Source organism: Rhinolophus ferrumequinum, chromosome 26 (genome assembly GCF_004115265.2).
Source record: "Rhinolophus ferrumequinum isolate MPI-CBG mRhiFer1 chromosome 26, mRhiFer1_v1.p, whole genome shotgun sequence".
Taxonomy (NCBI): domain Eukaryota; kingdom Metazoa; phylum Chordata; class Mammalia; order Chiroptera; family Rhinolophidae; genus Rhinolophus; species Rhinolophus ferrumequinum.
In genome coordinates, this window is record NC_046309.1 from 9,035,983 (window position 1) to 9,057,358 (window position 21,376).

General features: G+C 36.4%; 1 protein-coding gene across 7 annotated transcripts in view; it reads left to right on the top strand.

Annotated features, from left to right (window-relative positions):
• BRAF (B-Raf proto-oncogene, serine/threonine kinase) overlaps window positions 1-21,376 on the top strand; it is a 121,598-nt gene that overhangs the window by 47,209 nt on the left and 53,013 nt on the right. For 6 of the 7 annotated variants that reach the window (XM_033098790.1, XM_033098789.1, XM_033098784.1 and 3 more), the window contains exons 4-8: window positions 4,015-4,118; window positions 4,993-5,095; window positions 10,250-10,398; window positions 11,377-11,493; window positions 16,140-16,299. In XM_033098790.1, the coding sequence (XP_032954681.1) occupies window positions 4,015-4,118; window positions 4,993-5,095; window positions 10,250-10,398; window positions 11,377-11,493; window positions 16,140-16,299 (633 nt within the window). The remainder of the gene's footprint in view (window positions 1-4,014; window positions 4,119-4,992; window positions 5,096-10,249; window positions 10,399-11,376; window positions 11,494-16,139; window positions 16,300-21,376) is intronic. The other variant, XM_033098787.1, reaches the window with a different exon arrangement.

Here is a 21,376-nt window from a genome sequence, read left to right on the forward strand (position 1 = left end):
ACTCTGTACATAACATGTAAGCAGGGAAGGCTGCAGAATTATTATGGATGGTCTGTAACCCTCAGATGCAACAAGTACTGTCATTAGCTTAGTACATAATGCGCCTACATTCACCACTACTTTTTATAATGTATGTGGTTACTTTTGATATTAATAAAAAAAACATTTCACTTCCAAATACAACTGAACTCAAAGTACTTTTCAGGTTTTTTCCTCAGATAGCATCAGTGGTAATGTGGATTCTTTGTGGAAAAAGTTTGCTCACCAGTGCTATAGTGACCTCCAGTGGGGTCAGTTTGTCACCCTGTGCAACAAAGGGGTGTGAAGGTCAAACTGTGGGAACACAGGATTCGGCCTTCGGCCAGTGTCTCAGAGGTAGTTGGAACTCAGATCTTTGAATAGCTTTACAGAGCAGAATGGTGAGCTAGAATGAAATGTGTTCACCGGCATACATAAATAACAATGAAACTTGTCTGTCTTTGCCAGGGCTCCAGATAAATGTTAAAGATTCCCCTGTGAACTCTTAACTGTAGACCTGGTCTCATCATTTTGTAAAAAGTTAAACATGGAAGCATATGATCCAGCCTTTCTAGTCCTAGGTATTTACCCAAGAGAAAAGTAAACATATGCCCATACAAAGATTTGTACAAAACTGTTCTTAATTGCTTCATCAGTAATAGTCCCAAACTGGGCATAACCCAAATGTCCGTGAACAAGTGAGTGGTTAAAAGTTGCGGTGTTTCCATAGAAAGGCATGCACCGCTGATGCACCCGGCTGTAGTTGATTAGTCTGCCGTAATATACCAAAAGGAGGCTTTCCGGGACCAAAGAGAAATTTACATTTGTGATTTTTATAGATACTTTCACATTCTGCTTCAGAGGTCTTGCTTGATTGGCACTGCTGCCAGCAATGTGTGCGATGCATACGTACCGTACCTCATCAACAGAGTGTTTCATCAGTCTTTTAGATTTTTGCCCGTCTGATAAATGAAAACTATCTTGGCGGGTTTGAGTGAGGCTGAACACCTTTTCATATGTTTTCTGGGTTTTTTTTTTTTAATTTTATTGGGGAATTTTGGGGAGCAGTGTGTTTCTCCAGGGCCCATCAGCGCCACGTCGTTGTCCTTCAGTCTAGTTGTGGAGGGCGCAGCTCAACTCCAAGTCCAGTTGCCGTTTTAAATCTTTAGTTGCAGAGGGCACAGCCCACCATCCCATGCAGGAATTGAACTGGCAACTTTATTGAGAGCTCCCGCTCTAACCAACGGAGCCATCCATGTGCCCCTCCAGAAGCTCAGCAGCAGCTCGTTGTCTTCAATCTAGTTGTGGAGGTGCAGCCCCCTGGCCCATGTGGGAATCAAACCGGCAACCCTGTTGTTCAGAGCTCGCGCTCTAACCAACTGAGCCATCCAGCCACCCTTCATATGTTTGAAGACCATTTATATTTCTGTCTCTGTGAGCTGTCTTTCATGTTCTTTGCCAGTTTTTTTTATTTTTTTATTGGGCCGTTGGTCTTGATCTTAATTTTTTAGGAGCTCTCCATATATCAGGAAGATTATATGCCTGTTATATGAGTTGCAAATATTTTTTCCCAGTTTGCATTTGTCTTTTGACTTTGCTTATAGATGTTTGTTGATGCCATCTAAAAGGTTCTCAGTTTTATGTAGTTGAATTTAATGTTTTTTTCTTCTATGGTTTCCAGATTTTGCATCATAGTTATAAAGACGTTCTTTACTTGAGGTTATAAAGGAGTTTGCCTTGTTTTCTTCAGTTCTTTTATTGTTGGTCCCTTCCTTCTTTCAAAATTGAAATCTTGAATCCATTTGGAGTTTACCCTAGTGTACACTACGGATGAACCTTTTTTTTTAGATTGGTTCCAGTTGTCCCAACATCAGTTATTAAAAAGTTCATTTTTACCTGTTTCAGATGCTGTCTTTATTGTATTCTAATATCCTTTATGTGTTGGACTCTATTTTGATCTTTCCTTTCTGCTCCACTGGTCTGTCAGTCTATTGAACAGGCACTGTCATGAAGGAGCAAATAGTCCCAAAACTCAGCCTACAGAAGTTTCCATCAGATTCTCAGAAGTCTGACACAAAGATTGAAAATACCTTTTTTAGACAGATATCCATGGTAATATGAGACAGGATAGATCGAATGGGGTTTAAAACTAAAGGGTTTCCAGTCAAGAAGTTTTTGCATTAGCGTAGACAAACTATGAGTAGCAGAGGGAAAAAGTGAGCTTTCCCTTCAATTTATTACTTCTGGAAGGTACAGGTAATTCTCAGCAGTTATTTATGTTCTATAAATTTGCTGCAAACACTGAATTACTGAATACTGAACCATTGATCCTAGGGGAAATACAGGGGTACCGTTATATAAATGAGCCAAAGATGGCCTCTGTATATTGGCCCCTAGGTTGTTTATTTTTTCACAGCCGGCTGGGGCCCATTAGCTTAAAAGCCTGCTGGCATAGGGCACTTGTTTACAGTGTGAGAGCTAGAACAAGAGGGCCGAGTGTCACCTTGTTTAGCCTCAGCTGGGAAGGTGCGTGGTGGGTAGCTCAGATTTTTCACCGCTCTCCACAAAAGCACTGCAAGTACTGATTTAGGGGTTACATATAAATTTTAGCAAGTAGATAAATGCACAAATACAATGCTCTTTATTTGTGAAGAGTATCAGCTGTACCAATCCAGTCTGATCCTACCCCTTCATGATAAACTTTCCCCTTGCTGGCTAGTTTTAATGGTTATATTGAGCTAAAATAGCATCCTGTTTTTTTCTAATCAAAGGTTCTAATTTAGCTTTCTAGATTATTCCCCCTTCAATATACCATTTAAATTCAGCTCTCTTATATTCACCTTTACTCCGTTTTTCCCCTCTAGCATAAAGATTCCCAATTTCTTTGCAAACTTTTGCAAAATACTTCAGTGATGTAAAAAAATGGAACCTTTAATTTTATTGTTATTAACTAACACATTCCCTCTGTCTCCACTCCTTCTCCCACCAAAAAATGGCCTAACCTGCCTCACTTCAGTCCACACTGTGTTTGTCAGTTCTCTTTCAGTTATAAACTATTCAAATTCACTGGGGGATCGAGCGGAGTCAGAAAAGACCAGGTTAGAGATAACTTCAAATATACCGAAAAATTCTGTTTCTATTTCCAGTACACCTTCCCTCCCCACTCCCAATGTTTTCTCTACTTCTCCCTAGGTTACTTCATTCTGTGACCAGATTTTCTCAGTGCAGTGGGAGAGGTGGCCACTGGGGGCTCCAGATTTCTATCCTTTTGGCACACTGTAACTATAGCAGAAAGAAGAACCTCTTTCAACCAGCGTTCATCTCTCAGTTTAGGGAAGAACTCTGGTGTTTAGAGCATATATCTAGTCCTGAATCAGTTGCTGTTGCCAGAGATACGGGAAACTGGTTAGCTAACTTATGCCATGTGTAGCCAGAAAAGTGGCGACCCTTGATTGATGGTCTCTGTAGTACCATGTGGATTTTTAGGGAAGGGCCTTTTCCCCAAGGAAATAGAGGTGCTAGGCAACTAAACAACAAATATCAATTATACACCATAAGACAAGTATTTTCTTCCTCCTATGTTTAGGATCAGTAAGATGCCTCTTAAGGACCATCAGTGTAATTGAAGGATTATAGAGTTTTTAGCTCTGAACAAGGTTGGATTTATTTTGTTTTAAATGTTGACATCTATTATTCCTCAGTGGTGGGTACATAGGAATCTCTTACATTTTCCGTTCTCTTTTATATGTTTAAAATATTTCATAATTTTAGTGCAAAAACTAAAAATTCATTTTGCTTTATGTTGGTGAATAATAATAGATACTTGTCATAATTTCCCTTTAATTTTAAGTTAGCTCTAGAAATGATGTTGTATCTGACATAGGAATCCATGTGACATTTTAAAGGTGTTATATTATGAAGGTAAGTTACTGAGGTTGATGTGAAAACATGTCATTTATTTCCTGTACCTTATATCATGTATTTATGATACCCTAGGTACCTGCAAGGTGTGGAGTTACAGTGCGAGACAGTCTAAAGAAAGCACTGATGATGAGAGGTCTGATCCCAGAGTGCTGTGCTGTGTACAGAATTCAGGATGGGTATGGTTTGTATGTGATGTGAAACTGTGTTTAAAAAAAAGAAAAAGAAAAAAGAAAACAAAAACTCAGACATTGAGCATTGGGGTTTCCTCTGGGATCTTTATCTAACCCTAGGGTAGGTAAAGATGAATTGAAAATCAACTATAGAAAAAATATTAAATGAATACGGAGTTTAACCTAAAGAAATCTTATAGGTCCTTTGAGGAAGTAACATTAGGTAATTTTGTATGATAGTGTTTGTTTCTCAGATCAAATGATTTTATTTGGAATTTGAGATTCTTACAATTTTTGAACCATTTAGATAGAATGTGACTTATTTGAATACTGGATTCTTCCCTACTCTTCCTATTTTTAATACAAACTCATAGTTTCACAAAAGACTTATATCAATATGAACATTTTTATATCAAACTGTTTCTTTCAGAAAGCATCTAAAATTGTGCCAAGACACCCCCACCCCACCCCCGCCTATTTTGAATCCCGTTTTAAAAAGTATCCTTTTGGGGGCATGTTGTCCCTTGAGTACTCTTTTTCTTTGGGTAGGTAAATCCATACCTGTGATTTTTTTTTTTTTTTTTTTTTTTTTGGATGCCAGGAACAATCCATTTTCTGCTGTTGTAGGTCTTTTCTGGAGCTGACTTGAAGAAAAGAGTACATCTCTTTACCCTGCTGTTTGTCCAAGAGTGATACATTTATTTGGGGTAAACTTAAAAATTAATTTATTGCCATTTAAATTTCTAACGATGGAAGACCAGGGAGCAAACTCTCCCTCACCATTACTAGCCCCTCAATAACCACTTTTCATATCTTCAGCATGAGGTATATGAAGATTTTTAGATATGATTATCAAGAAAAACTTGTCTGTACTTTTCAGAGAGAAGAAGCCAATTGGCTGGGACACTGATATATCCTGGCTTACTGGAGAGGAGTTGCATGTAGAAGTGTTGGAGAATGTTCCACTGACAACACACAACTTTGTAGGTACCTTTACATTTTTTTGAAATGTCAAAAATATACAAATTCTTGTAAATGAAAATTTTATTTAGGAAATACAAAATATGGATGAATAATTTGGGGATTGATATATTTTACCTAAGTTAAAAATCAGTTCTGTTCTTTTAAAAAACGTGTATTTAAAGTAGAGTTTCATTTTAATCGTTATACTTTTTAATTTAAAAAAGCGACATGTGTCCATTATTAAAAGAAAATTTGGTGCAAAAAGTATATTAAATAAAAAAGTGAAAATATCCTACTAGAGGTAAACATTTGTTAATAGATTGTTGTGTAGTCTCCACATTCTTTCTATGTGTACAAACACATATGCTTATATCTGTGAGCCTGTTTTTCTTTTTTCCCTCCCTTCCCTTCATTATTTTCTGTTTCCTTTCCTTAAACTAAAAATGGAGTCTTATTCTTTGTGATATTCTTCATCATAAAAAAAAAAAATTCAACAGTATGTCATGGACAGCTTTTCATGTCAGTACATATACCTTTATTTTTGTAATGATTGCATAATAGCCCATAAGGATAGTATAAATTCAGTATATTTAACCATCCCTCTATTGATAGACATTTAGGTTTTTTAAAAAAAAAATCAATTATATACAGGGCTAAACAGAATCCTCCTGCACACATCTTGACCTATTTGTGTAAATATTTCTGAAGGATGGGTCAGATGGAGCAGCTCTCCTTGAGGACTTCTCCCTTATTCTGGTTTTTGCATTTGCTAAAACCTAGCCTAGGCTAAGTGTCACCAGCCTGAGACCTAAAAAGTGGGACCTCTCCACCTTAGAAATGAGGATACACTTCCCGGAGCTTGAGAACCTGTCCTCTAAAAAGGTAGGCAAAAGCCAGGATGAGAGTGATCTATAAGGCAGGAATGCAATTCTTTTTTTTTTTTAATTAAAGTTTATTGCGGTGACAATTGTTAGTAAAGTTACATAGATTTCAGGTGTACAATTCTGTATTACATCATCTATAGATCACATTGTGTGTTTATCACCCAGAGTCAGTTCTCCTTCCATCACCATATATTTGATCCCCTGTACCCTCATCTACCACTGCCCTCCCCCCTTACCCTCTGGTAACCACTAAACTATTGTCTGTGTCTATGAGTTTTTGTTTCTCATTTGTTTGTCTTGTTCTTTTGTTGTTTTTGATTTATATACCACATATCAGTGAAATCATATGGTTCTCTGCTTTTCCTGTCTGACTTATTTCGCTTAGCATTATAGTCTCAAGATCCATCCATGTTGTCACAAATCGTCCTATTTCATCTCTTCTTACCGCCAAATAGTATTCCATTGTGTATATATACCACAACTTCTTCATCCATTCATCTATTGAAGGACATTTTGGTTGTTTCCACATCTTGGCCACCGTAAATAAAGCTGCAATGAACATTGGAGCACACGTGTCTTTATGGATAAATGTTTTCAGATGTTTTGGGTAGATACCCAGGAGAGGGATTGCTGGGTCATATAGTAATTCTATTCTTATTTTTTTGAGGAACCTCCACACTGCCTTCCATAGTGGCTGCACATAGCAGTCTGAGGAATGCAATTCTTAACTTTTCTATACATACGGAATTTTAAACATTTTTTCCTAGATGGATAGTTAATGCTACCCTTTTGGTATCTAGTGTTTTTCCATGTGCCTTGCTGATTAACACAGCTGGGCTCTTACAGCAGACAATTGATGGGTTGATGATACTCTTGAGGGGTTGTGCTTTCGGGGCTCTATTAGTGGTGAATAATGAAACCAGGTGTCTCAGTAATTAAGGCAGCCTTTGGATACATGGAAGATACACCTGATGTCAGTCAGATTTACTGTGTAGCAGGGAGTTTTATAATGATGAATTAGGAAGTTCATCACTGTTGATTATTTTTTCACTTGCAGAATTTTGAGTGAATAAATCTTAAGATTTTTAAGTTTTTAGGAATCTAAAAACAGTTGAGCTTACATTTCATAGTGCTTGCTACTTTTTTTCTTATTTATTCGTATTAACTAGAAATCGGAGAGGTGAAAGAAGACCTAAGTTGCTAACTATAAAGTAGTCTTAAATAGTGCTTCAGGAAGGTCCTTGCCCTAAGAGGAGAAAAAGAAACTGCAAGTTAGTTCCAGAGTGTGGAAATCCTCGCGACACAGTGGGAAACATGTCAGTAAATGTTTATGGAGAACCTTCCATTTACCAAAACTGTCTGATCTGGGCATATAACAATGAATAAGAAAAACAGTATCCCGGCCTTAGAGCAGAGAGACTGGCGATTTAATAAGAAAATGTCGTAAACACTTGTAATTACTGTGTATGTGTAAAGTGCTCTTGATGCCCAGAGTAGAGACTCCTGACCTGCCTGCCCTTTGAGGAGTCAGGATGGGTTCCCAGAGGAAGAAATAGCTTAAGGTTTGATGGGTGAGGGAATAATAGCAGATGAAGAGTGAAAAGAAGAATACTCAAGACAGGGTAAACAGCAAGAAAGCTGGGGGCCAAGGTGTTACAGTGTAGCAAGAGTTAAGGTAAAGTAAGCAGGGTCCAGCTCAGGAGAACCCTTGTAAGCCTGTTAAAGATTGAACTGTTCTGTAAAATAATTGGAAGTGTAATGATTGTAAACAAGGGAAAAGTGTGACTAGATCTGGGTTTTAGAACAGTTCCTCTGAGTGCCATACAGAGGCAAGAGGAAAAGCCTGTGTTCTGCTTAGAAAGGGAAAGAATTCTCTTTTGCATCTCTCTGCTGAATTTTGCTGGCTGCTCAAGGAATGCCGCTGATGCCTTCTGGTTCTATTGAATCCTTGTAAAAGCAATTCCTTCAGTATTTGTCTACATCCCAGGAGTCCTTGGGAACCCGTGGGGTGGAGGGAGGCAGGGACAGTAGGGAAACTAGATCTGAAACACATGCCATGTTGTCAGCCCTTCCCATTTTTTACAGGCACTCACGTTAAACAGCCCCACCTTATGAATTAATGCATGCAAATTGCCTGGTCCGTGCCTCCCACTAGTCTACCATCCATGCCTTGATATGCTCAAATGGATGGTAAGCCTAAATTGGGACCCAAAAGGAAAGATATACCTTCCTGTGCTCTCCTTTATTGACAAAGGGATACTCACAGATAAAGTATGTGTCACTTGCAGTTTATACCCAAATGCATGCATGCCATGTTTTCATCTCCTCTCTGCTCCCCTCCCTGCCCCACTTCTTTATGTCTCTTTTTTTCTCCTTTACATATACAACCAGTTACACATAGTTTTCAAGTATAAGTCAGTGACAGGAAGAAAGACTGCAGTCGCATAAAGTTACGAGGGTTTCGTGGTGCTCAGCAAGTTCTCAGGCGAGTGGAGCTATGAGTGGCCGGCAGAGAGGATCCGATGACTGCAAGGGGCTGATTCCTGTGCAGACATCGTGTGTTGTTCTGGGCTTTACTTCCTGAATGTACGTTAGCGGTATAAAAGATTCTTGGCTTTAGCACATAGTGGTCACGTAAATATTAAAGGTTTTCTAATTGCTTGTATATTCAGAGACAAAAGGAAAAGGAACAGAGCTAAAAACAAGCAGTTGCCTTTTTACATCCCCTGGAAAGTGATGATAGAAAAAAAGATGAAGAAAATAAGAGCCATTTTTAAAACTACCTAAATGTTCTCAAAAAGTCAGAATGGGTGGTGTGCCAAGATACCATTTTCTTGATGAAACATTTTAAAATAACTTTTTATTCCATTAAATATGTTTATTGAGAAAAGTTTGGTAAACTGTGGGTGTTCAGATCAATTTAATGGATCATGAAAAGCATTTAAATGTAATAGAATAGGAGATTCTAATGTACATTATATATAGTTAGGGTAAGTATTGTTATATGAACATAGGTATATCTTGGGTCATAATATAAAATAACAGTTTTTACTGTCATTCGTTTGTGATTAAAACTATCTGAAAAACAAGATGAATTGAAAATATACAGCAAAGAACAAAGGACAAAATAGATGTCACCCATCGTGCTCTCCTCATTCTGAAATAGCCATTGTTTGTTTATTCTTTTTATGTTTTCTGCTTATTATTTACACACAATAAATGCTTTTCAAACACTTTCTAGCTTCACCAGTTAACAGGATAGAGCCTCCCTCGCACGGTTCTGTTTGTGTGAACCGTGCTGGAGCTCCTTTGCCTCTGATGTGAAGTTCGTGTGTGTTCTTTCAAGTTTCACGTACAGGAATGTTCACAAGTGCGTGTAGGTGTTCTGAGCCTCTAATAAAATGAGCGCTTGTTCAGAGTAGTTCTCACTGTCTTTTAGGTGATTTTCCTGTCCCTTATCCTCATTAGGAAGTTTAGATCAAGTTGTGACTTTCATACGATTACAAACTAATGTTCTCTTATAAATAATTATGTTATATTTACATTCTAGTCAAATGTATATAATTTTTAAAATACTGCAGAGAGGCTTATAATGAAAAATAATCTTTGGCTCCATCCCTTGCTAGCCTTTAATGCCACTCTCAAGAGGAAAGCACTCTTCATTTTTAGTGGTTTCTATTTTAAGCTCTTTTTGTAATAATTTTCATATTACCAAATAATAACTTTAAGCTTTATCAACTTTAGACATCATTTACTGATTACTGATTCTATAGGGAATTAGCTCATTCATGGCGTTACCGTAACCTTTTCTCCTTCTCTCCGCCAATGTGGTTTTGTTGGTTTGGGGGTTTTTGTGGTTCCTCTATTGGATACCTTTGTAACTTTAAATAGTGTAAGTATCCCTTTGTTTCTTGGTCTGTTAACACCAGTAAGCATCTCTTAACTCCTTTCTTGTACAGTTATTAAATTGCACTCATCCTTTTACTTCTATTCCTCCTACTTATCATAACTCTACTTTTACTTTTATGTAGTCAAGCTTGAAATTAGTTTCAAATCTTTGATTCATTTCCCATCAAGACTTCTGAGTTTTTTAATTGGATATTAGGTGGGATATCATACATGTAGTGTATCTATTGTCTTGAACCCTCTGGTTTCATTTTAGTATCTTGGTGTGTAAAGCAGTTCTCATGATAGAAACATGAAAAATTTATTTTATATAAGAGAGTACATAAATTGATTTCTAAAGAGATTCTTGCAGGTTTTTGAAATCCTCTGTGTTTTACTTTGCAGGTACGGAAAACTTTTTTCACCTTAGCATTTTGTGACTTTTGTCGAAAGCTGCTTTTCCAGGGTTTCCGCTGTCAAACATGTGGTTATAAATTTCACCAGCGTTGTAGTACAGAAGTTCCACTGATGTGTGTTAATTATGACCAACTTGAGTAAGTAATCAAAAAAAAAAATCTCTTTATCATTTTACATTTAACTTTTCTAAATGTGAAACTAGTATGTCTTAGAGTGTGTGGGAATTTTCTGTCCAGTAGAGTTGTTACAGGAAATTTTTAAAACTTGGCTAGAGAGTAATATGTACTATAGCTGGTGCTTCACTCCAAAATTGTACTTCTGGTTCAGCTATGCCTTTCATTTATGTTTTACATTCTCTTTTAATTAATAAAGATACTTTGCCCATAGAAATCACTTTTAGATAATTTTGGGGAGGATAGCAGGTGTTGTTTCAATTAAGTTAACCATTATATTTTTGGACCATAGATCAGGGGATCTGATTCTGTCAGCTATTTTGTAAATTATGTTTCTCTTCCTTTCTCTTTCTCTCTGTTTCTCTGTCTCTTTCTCCCCTTTGTCCCTCCCACCCCTAACCCCCAGGTTATTTAAAAGTAAGATATAAGATCTTTATACCCAATATATCTCTTTCTAAAATTTCTATTTGCTTTTCATGCCAGAGTTTCTCTAATAGATTAGGCTGAATCTATTTTAATCTTTGTGTGTGTGTTGCCGCTGCTGCTGCTGCTGCTGCTAACAAGGTCTTTTTTCTTGATCACTTGAGCAAATAGAATTCAACTCTACTTTAAAATATATTTATTATAATGATGTAGTCTAACTCTGCAATAGATATATTTTCTTCTAATTCCTTAATTATAAAGCACTATTTTCCCCCCTGATATGTAGAAATCTGCTGTATAGAACAACTAAGTTTTAGATTCTGAGCTTGCCTTTGAAAATACAATATAATTTTTTTAAATAAGCCATTTAGACAAAAGGCTTATTTGAATTAAACAATCATTTCTAAAAGTGGAATTTGATCTCAGATATTTCTGTTTAACTCTATATTCTGGTATATGAAGCTTCTGGGTTTTGCACAAGTTAGGTTTGCTTTGTTTTGTTTTGTTTTTGCCTCACAGTTTGCTGTTTGTCTCCAAGTTCTTTGAACACCACCCAATACCACAGGAGGAGGCCTCCTTAGCAGAGACTGCCCTTACGTCTGGCTCGCCCCCTTCCGCGCCCCCCGATTCTATTGGGTATGGTTTGACTCCTGCTGGTAGTGACATGCTATCTGAGTGGTTTCTTTTGGATCTTTCGGTGTATTATAAACTTTTCCAACATTGGCATTGTTAAAAAGGGACTTTTTCTCAAATAACTTGCTTTATTACACGAATCAGATGTTTAACATAGCATTTGGTACTGATACATGGGGTTGAAACGGACATAGACTGTTTCAGGACCAGTCTTGAGAAAAATCAAGTGACAGATAATTTAGAGTCCCTGCCTGTGCTCATCACTTTATTAGGTAATTCCGGATATAGAGGTACATAACTTCCATTTAGAAAAGTAGCATTAACATAGGAGACAATGGCAAACAATTTTAAAATACATATAGTCTACAATTTATAACAGTATTTTAAACTATGTGATAAAGACTATTACCATGTTTACAGGAGCTGGGAGAATAGTGAGAGAGAGTAGTCAAGAAAATGTAATGAAGAAAGTGAGATTTGAACTGGACCTTAACGAATTCTAGAATCTGAATGAACCTAGGGAATAAAAGCATGGTGATTGGGGGGGCAGAGTGGGGAGAAACGTCATAATTAAAGGCAATGGCAGTGGTAGATTTGGGAGACAGTCAAGGGAGGCTCATCTAAATCAAAAAGAAGCATGTGTCAGACTAGATTGTGAAGAGTCTTGGAATTTAGGCTAAAATTTACACTTGACATAAGAGGTGAAAAGGAATTAAAAGTTTTTGAGCAAAGGACTAGCCTGATGAAAATTTTAAAGAAAGAATGGCTTAGCAATGATATGCAAATAGATCGATAGAGAAATTTCTGTGATAAAGAAGGCCAACTAAGATGCTTTGGCAGTGAAGACAGTGAAAAGCCATGAGACTTGGACTGGAGGGTAGCGGCCTGCAGAGGGGGCTAGATATTCATAAAGTGTAACAGAAAAAAATAATAGTATTGTTAATCAGTTGTGGAGGATAAAGAAAATAACTTTAAAGATGACACAGAGTCATCACATATTCAAGCTTTGTAGTAGTAAAAAAAAGAGAAAAATATGACAGGTTTAGTGGATATTAGTTTGCTTTGGACCATTGCTTACACAGGTCTGCTTCCTCTTTCCCTGTTGGATCTGAGGTAGCGTATTGTACTGTATCAGGAAGTATATAGTTCTTTAAAAAATCCCCACACAGCATTCTGTTCTAGACTATTCCAGAGATAATTAGTTAAGATCAGAAATATTTTTTGTCACTCTTCACAATGTAATGTTATTTATTCTACCCAGAGAGATGAAAAAATTAGTTGACACTCCCAGTAGACCTTTAATTTTTATGAAGCCAACCTTTCCAGAGGTTTCATAGGCTAGAAAATTTAACAAAAAACTTCCGTGTTAAGGAATGGATGTATTTACCTATTTTGGAACACTAGAAAATGGAACCACTGTGTTCTCTTGTCAGGTTATAATGGTTATCCAGTCATTTTATTCCCGCTTTCTCTGTCATCATGTGTATGCAGCTGTATATTTCTTTTAACATCAAATCAAAATGTTGTTTGTTTTGATTTGTAATTAATCCTTTGGCTATGACATTTACTCCTGTAAGATTCTGTAGACCTTGATGCCTGTCTAATGGCAGGTCCCAGTTCTGCGAGCAGACTTACAGAACATCATAATGAAATCAGCTTGGCCAAAGGTTTACGATGGTAATGATTAGGACATGTGCCTTCTGGGATGGAATGCTATCTTTAAATTAAGGAACCATTTGCCTATGCCTTGCGTACTTTATTCATAGCTACACTGAAGTAGATTCTGGTCTTGAGCAAATGATGAGAAAGATGTTCAAACTTTTGTTTTCCTGATGCCTTTATGTCACAAGAGTGTATGTGTGCCTGTGAAAAGATAGAAGTCAATCCTGTTCTGCATCAAAATTCTTTTGCATTTTGTTAATAGTCCCAATAACAATTATAATAGTCATGAAACACATATAACAGTGGATGTAACCAAGATATATTGGAGAAGTTATACCTTGCCTAATTTGAATAAAAAGTTAGAGGTACCTACTTTTCTACGTTTTAAAAATGCTATGGAATGTGCACATTTATGATAAATCAGCATTTAAAAATGTGCATATCACTAAACAGAAGTGGCTCCGAAACTGTTAATATTCTAGATTAAAAATGAGATCTAAACTAACCGGTAATTTGCTGAAAGGTGTTAGAGGTAAAAAGTATTTTCATTATTAATTTGATACTGCTTTAAAGATAGGTAGAAGTATTATAGGAAAAAACCAGTTTACTAACTGCCAATATACTTCACAGGGTGTAAATTGCCTTGGTCTCAGTAAAGACTTCCCAGCGTGAAAAATCAATTTTTATCAATTCCCAGAAATGATGAGAGTTAGGGGTATACTAGTTTACATTAACTAAAATCAGAAAAGACTAATTCACAATGCCAGGTAATTCATTTCAGTGAGAAATATGTCTGTCGTATAGACCAAACTTCTTGTGTTGGATGACCAACACTCACTCTGTTTTTGGAAGATATTTATGGAAACCAAATGATAGTGTAAACATTTTTTCTGTGAACAGTAGAATTAGGACATGGTTCAGATGTTTAATAACATCAGGATTGATAACTTGAAGTGTTGTCCAAAATTATAATGTACTTGCCCTCAAGGCTAGATAAATTGACTTTGTGGACCAATGCATACCTTTCCCTGGCTGGTATAAAACACCAAGTGCCAAATTACAGTCTTTTTGATTTTGTGTAATAGGCAGGTATCCTTTTTTCCTAATATATCCATTCTTTTCTTTAGATATGATAATAAAATTTATCAGATCAAATCCAGGTTTTGGTTTTTCCTACTTCTGGACCAATGTCCTTTGTGTACATATTTCTGATTCTGTATGCACTACATATTGCTTTCTTAATTCAGTAACTTTAAAGAATGACTTGCTGTCACTTACGCCTTCACCAAATCAATTATATTAATTAGACTTCCTTATACAGTTATAGTTAAGGCGTTTTCTACCCTCAAGTCCTACCTTAAAGTATTTTATTGCCGTGAGACTTCATATCAGCCTATAAATAGGTTTCTAAAAGTCTGCACTTTCTAGAACTTATTTTTAAAAACTAATATTGTCATTTATACATTCTTTTACCTGCTCCCAAATCTTTTATCAAAAGGTATATATTTGGCTGCCTAAAGCAAAAATAAAGACAGCTCTGTCACAAACTAAAAATTTCTCAGCGATCATTAAAAGGATAAGTGGAGCATGCTAATTTTCCTAAAGGCCAATTCCATCCGTCCTACCTGCAGTTCTCATTGGGCCGCTACCAGCTTTCTAAAGACCATAATATTTTATTATTTTTATTTCTATTTTATTTCAATTCCGTGTGGATTCATTTAGTTAATATGAACAGATAAAGTCAAAAAATTTTTTCCGTACCATTAACAGCATTCTTCAGGGAAGTACAACTATAAACTGGTATGGTTCGGATTCTGTTAACATGCTTTATTCACAAGCTTTTTGTCACTGTTTGACTTTTTTGGCTCTTCAAACCTTTATTTCTTTTCTGTATTTTCTTCCCATTCCTCTCTATACCCTCTCCCCTCACAAAATATCTTTTAATTCCCTCAACATTGTCTTTCTGGTTATGTCTTAATAACCACTCTATAATACTGATTAATTACAGAGTTTGCATAAGGTGGAGTAGAATGATAGCCAATCTCTGAAGAGAGGCTGTTAGCACCGAGTCGTTCATTGGTCCTATTAGAGCTCACTGAAACAGCCATACCTCACCTTTCAAGTGATACTCACTTTCCAGCTCTCTTGGTTATCTTTTATGAGTGGCATAGCTGTTTATAATCTGTTTTCAAAACTTTAGTGTGCTCTGTGCTTTATTTTGGGGGCAGTGATAAGAGATCATAGACTTGGTTGTTTATCTACAGTACCAAAACATAGGTCACTCTGTAACCTATTTTGATGCAATTTTTAAAAATACTTGCTTTAATGCTTAATATGTGATTCTTCTGTGTCTCTTGTGTCAGTTATTGGGCATAGTGTAAATTTCAAAATATGAGAGATTGACGCTGTAAGGATCACCTTTTGAATTTGGAAATGATCTTTTGCTGTTGTTCAGGATTTTAATCCAACTCCTGTGTAAAGCAACAGGTACATCTTTCAGGTCCTGAAATACACGTGTATTCTCAAAATATTTATAATTTCCTAATACTTTTCCATAAAAATTTCATTTTAGTAACTTCAGCTATGAAGAAATGGCAAAGGTAGACAAAAATGGCAGATTTTGTTCACTCAGTCTCTAGAGCATGTTTGTATAACTTTAAAGGACAAGAGTGTCGTCAGCTGATTAACCGCAGGTAATATCTAGCCATTTGTAGATTTCCCTGGAGTTTTTTTAGATAAGAATCAGTATTATCATCAATAGTCCCTGGAGGGTCTGCTTGAACAAAGCAGCTTTGTCCATAATAATTGTAGGCATATATTAGTTTTTTAAAATAATACTTGTAAAACCCATTACTGCTGGGTTTTTAATACTTTAAAGATTTTATTTGGGAATATGAAAACAAGGAAATCTTTATATCCATTTTTTTATATTATTATCTCTATAAAGTTGCTCTAAATCTTATCTTCCAATGACTTGATTTTTCCAGGCCCCAAATTCTCACCAGTCCGTCTCCTTCAAAATCCATTCCAATTCCACAGCCTTTCCGACCAGCAGATGACGATCACCGAAATCAGTTTGGACAACGAGACCGGTCCTCATCGGCTCCAAACGTGCATATAAACACAATAGAACCTGTCAATATTGATGTAAGTACCCAGCATTGTTAGAACTAAAAAAATTCAAGTGTATTTCTCTATTTTTCTGCTACAGTTAGAATATAGATCAGAAATAAGTGCCATGTAACACAGTTCATGTAACACAGTTTCATGTAACACAGTTTTTATAAGCGATAGACTTTTATGAATTACAGATCAGAAAATGGCATTTAAATACTCAACTGTTGCCAAATTAGAGTTATTCTGATTTTTTCCCCTTATGATGCCATCTCTGTAAAAGTCTTATCTTCATTTATTTAACAGACAGTCCACTTGGCCAAAGAAAAAATAAGAATGCAACTGCAGATTTTCTATTTAGATCAATTTGAAATCTTCACCTAAATTTCTAAAAGTACAACTTTGAGTGAAATAGCTCTTAAGAATTAATCATTATGTGTTTGACTTGTAAAACTACTTTTTATCTTCTTTACTTTCTTGAGTATACCATTGTATTCCATTTCTATACACATCTTGAATTTTGCACATTCTTTTTATGTAAAGTTTGTCATTAAGTTTTAATCATTTTTTAAAATGCATCTTCTCTGGTCTCAACCTATTGTAATCTCACCTCTTCAATTATTTTAGCCACCTTCTGGCTGGTCACTCTTGACTTTTTATTTTTCCAGTTCATTCTCACACTGTAAATTAAGTACATTAATGTCACTTTTCCAATTAGATCTTAACTTCTGGACAGCAGAAACAATTCCTAATATAGTTCCTTTGGCACCTGTCTTAGAACTAAACACATAATAGGTCATCAAAAAAACATTTGTTTCAGTACAAGAGTTAAAAGATAAAGCAGAAGAAATTTCCCATAATATAGATCAGAGGTCAATAAACTTTCTTAAAGGGCCAGATAGTAAATATTTTATTTTGTGGGTCATATGATCTCTAGTGACAGCTATTGAATTCTGCCATTATAGTGTGAAAGCAGCCATAGGTAATACATTATAAATAAATGGATGTGGCTGTAGTCCAACAAAACTTTATTTACAAGCACAGGTGGCCAGCTCACTATATTTTGCCAGTTCCTGAAGTGGACAAAGAGAAGGAAGAGGTGAGAAAAAACATTAAGACACACAGGGTCAGTCCCAAAGGAATGGTATCTAACTAAGTCATCCCAATAGCTGAGCTGCAGAAGAGGAAATGCCCATGCCGCCTGAGCTGTGGTAGGCCGGGGTCCTTGGGATAATCTTCAAATTAGGTGTTAGGTCTTCCAGAACTTGTGCTTTAGAATAAAGAGTGTAGGTTATCCTTAATCTCTGTCTGTAATGAGCAGCGAAACTGAGAAAATCCCCAATTTGTTTGCCTTGGAAAGGAATTATATTTAAAAAGGCAGTTGAAACTATTTCTCTGTGTGAGCAGGGTACTAGAGTTAGTGAGGTGGTTGTGTGTGTTACGAGACAGGGCTGGTTCTCATTATACAGGCCTTGCTTATGGGAGTCCTTATAATTACAAGGTGAAGTAGAGAAGCAAAAATCGTCCTAACCAGGAAATATTCACTAATTAACTGACTACTTTAATATTAGTTTCCACTCAAACATCCCTCCCCATTTAATACCAACTTACATTCCAGCCCCTTTACATCAAATCCAACATTTCAATGAAAACATAATGCAAACTGATTGCAAATCTGGCCCAAAAAAAAAAGATTTTAAGTATTTTATGAAGGTAGTGAAAAGTGACTTGGAGAACTACTCAAGTCATATAAAGCCAATGATACAGAGAACTAAATTAGTCCAGTTAACAATAGAAAAGAGAAAATCCATAAGGGTGACAATATAAGGTCTCCAAATAAAAATAATTTAAATATCAAAGGTTTGCTAGAAGCCCTTGAGGGGTGAAGTTCTCTAAAATTTTTATACAAATGATTACTACTGCGATGAATCTGAAATTAAGAACTTGAGTTTGTGCTGTCGTATGTTTGGTATTATGATAAAAAATTTTGATTCTTTCTGTTTACTCTAAAAATCAGCATATTTTTGAAATTATAACAAATTTCGTTCAATGTAAAAGAAATAAACCTTATTATAAATTTTAATTGCATTTTTAAAGATAAATTCCCAAATCAGACTTTCTTCCCACTTTTTACTATGAAATTCTTTCTCTATTTTTATTACATTCATTTGAAATGACCTTTTCCTAATACCAGTTTTCCTCAACTAACAAGGTCTTCCTCTACCTACATAGACCTGAACACAAAGGAAGAAAAGTGTAGAAGAGGGGGATACAGGAATAAGGAGATACGTAGTAAAAGAAGAAAATGAATCTTATTTCTAGGTTAGGTCCAATCTCAGTATGTTCAAAATTGTAACTTTCATCTTTGCTTTCAAAATTAACATCCTTTTAGACTATTTCCTTTTATCTCTCATTGTTACCACTGTTCTGTTCTCTTCGGCTTGGACATTTGGAGTGTCATCTTTGCACCTTGCCTTTTCATCCTCCCCTATAACCAAATAGTCATAAGATATCACCTTTGTCTTTTGATACGCATCTGAGATTTGTTCTTGGTATCTCCATCAACTGGGCCCATATTTCTTCACTTGAACTACTTACTACATTAATCTCCTAAATGGATTTCCTGCCATTGATTTCTCTCTCTCCATTTCTATTCTTTATGCTACCACCAGAATAAATTTTGGACAGCACTGCTATTATCATCTGTTCCAAAACTTTCATTTACCTCTCATTGATTATAAGATAAAATATAAACGCTTTAGCATTTTCATTCAGTTTCAATCATTTCATTCAATTTCAATCATTATTTATCATGTATTATTCCTGTAAACAAGATTTAATATTGACTCTGGGATAGGCAGTATATCAGAATTGGGAATTAAGGATGAATTAGCACACAGTCTTTGCCCTCAGGGAGGTCACAGTCTAACAGATGAAGCAGACAGACAGATATAGATATATGTAAAATCACAAAAATATATAATGATAGTTTATCGAAAAGGGTAATAAACTACCTGGTTGGAACTAGGCATATGTGGCAGAGGAGGCACAACCTTTAAGCCCGAGTGTAGACGATGAGTGAGGCGGAGTTCATATTAAGTACCCTAGTTGGGGTTTTAGGAAGGAGGGGCATTTGTTAAGGAAATCGTATGTGCAAAAGGATGGAAATGCCTTGAGATGGGTTGTAATTAACAGTTGATGTTGTAGGAGTTTAGGGTCGAGGAGAAGGGGAGGGAGTGGTAGGAGGCGAGACTAGGTAAGTTGAGTGCAGCTGAAAAGCACGGTGTAAGGGCTCAGGGCTGTGTGGTGGCTGGCAGCAGGGCGTCTGGAAGACTGAGTGGGAAAGGAGGTGATCATCACTATATTTTAGAACAATCTTTTGAATCCCTGAGCGATTTGATAGACAAGATTGTTAAAAGAGTGATACTGAAAATAGGCTACTACTTAGGAATGCTTCCCGTGTGCCAAGTGCCATACTAAGAGCTTTACATACATTTTCTTATTCTGTCTTCATAAACACTCATGGGTTAAGTACTATTATTATCCTTATATTAGTGTTAAGAAAATTAGATTTAGAGAGGTGAAAAAACTTACCCCAGATCACACAGCTCCTTAATGATTGAAGTGCAGTAAAACTTGGCCTTTCTTATGCTTAACCACTGTTCTGTATAGTAGTACAGGAGAGAGATAAAGATGAGAGTAGTAGAGGATCACGCCCAGATTTCTCTGGCTTGGGCAGATAGATAGTATTTATTCTATTCATTAAGATAGGAAATACCAAAGGAAGAAGAATGGGGTAAATGTTAACTTTGATTTTGGACTTCTCGACTTTAAGATGATTGTGGGACTTAGCTGGTTTAGAAGTCCAGTAGTGGTTGAATATAAGGACCTCAAGTAGGATCAGATTTCTGAATAATTAGCATGTTCATGTCAGTTCAAGTTATGGATATAATTGGTATTACTCACAGAGTATATGTAAGTTGAAAAGAGGGTAGAAAATGCAAGCCCAGTATGAGCTTTTGAGTCAGGCAGAGACTGTTTCTCTGTTCCCTTTATGGATGCCTCTTCATTAAGTCTGGCTTCAGATAAGAGAAGGTCGTGTTCCAGAAGCCAAAGGGAGAAGGAGAGTTCAGGAATGCTGAAGTAGTCAATATCAGTTGCCACTGAGATTCAAATGAGATAAGGACTGAAAATGGCTATTGAATTGGGCGATTAAAATGTCTTCTTTTACCTCATTGGTAGCTGGTTTAGAGGGCTAGTGGAAGAGAGCAAAACAGGTGAGGATGCGGGATTGTCCATTTTGAGAAGTTGGCTTTAAAAAAAATAATGAAAGGGCCTTAGATTGAATCAGGATTGAGGGACAGTTTTTATGTGAGAGCCTTCAGTGTTTTGTAACTTGAGGGAAAGAAGAAAGAAGCCAGTGAAGAGAGAGAGAGAGAGGTTGAAAATAAGAAGAAAAGGAATAATTGATGTAGTCAAGTTCCCTGAACTTGGAAACTGTTCCTGAGAGGTTGAGGAATTAAAGCTAGACATAGCTAGCTAGCTTTGCAGCTCTTTACAGGCGGGTGATCTCAGACAAATGACTTAACCTCGAGGCCAACAGTATCTACTTTTTATAGTGGTTTGAAAATGCTTATTAAGCCTAGCACATAATCAGAATTCAGAAAGTATGGCTAATATTACTGTGCAAATATTTGTAGATGTAGGGGCAAGACAGAAATTTCTCTGATAACTTATGTTTTCTCTCTCATGCTGAAGAAGAGATGCAAATAAGAAAGGAACGACGGGACACTGGAGGAAATTTTGAACTAGTCAGTATTGGAATATTAGAAGATCCTATTTAACCTAGAAGTAGAAAAGATTGTCAAGGAGCTTTGAGAACATATTTGAATTTGAAAAATGAAAGTGGATGGTGGTACTAAGCTGTAGGTTGCAAGAGTGGAGAACGCCACATTTGGCTGATCCATGGTTGTGGGGAGGTACAGAGCAGGCGTAGCGAAAAAGGAAGAGATGTAGCATTTCTGCCTTTGTCTTCTGGTTCTTTCTGTCTAAAAGACCCTCTGCTTTTCTTTTCTATACTCTGTCCCTCAAGCCCCAACTCATAGCCCAT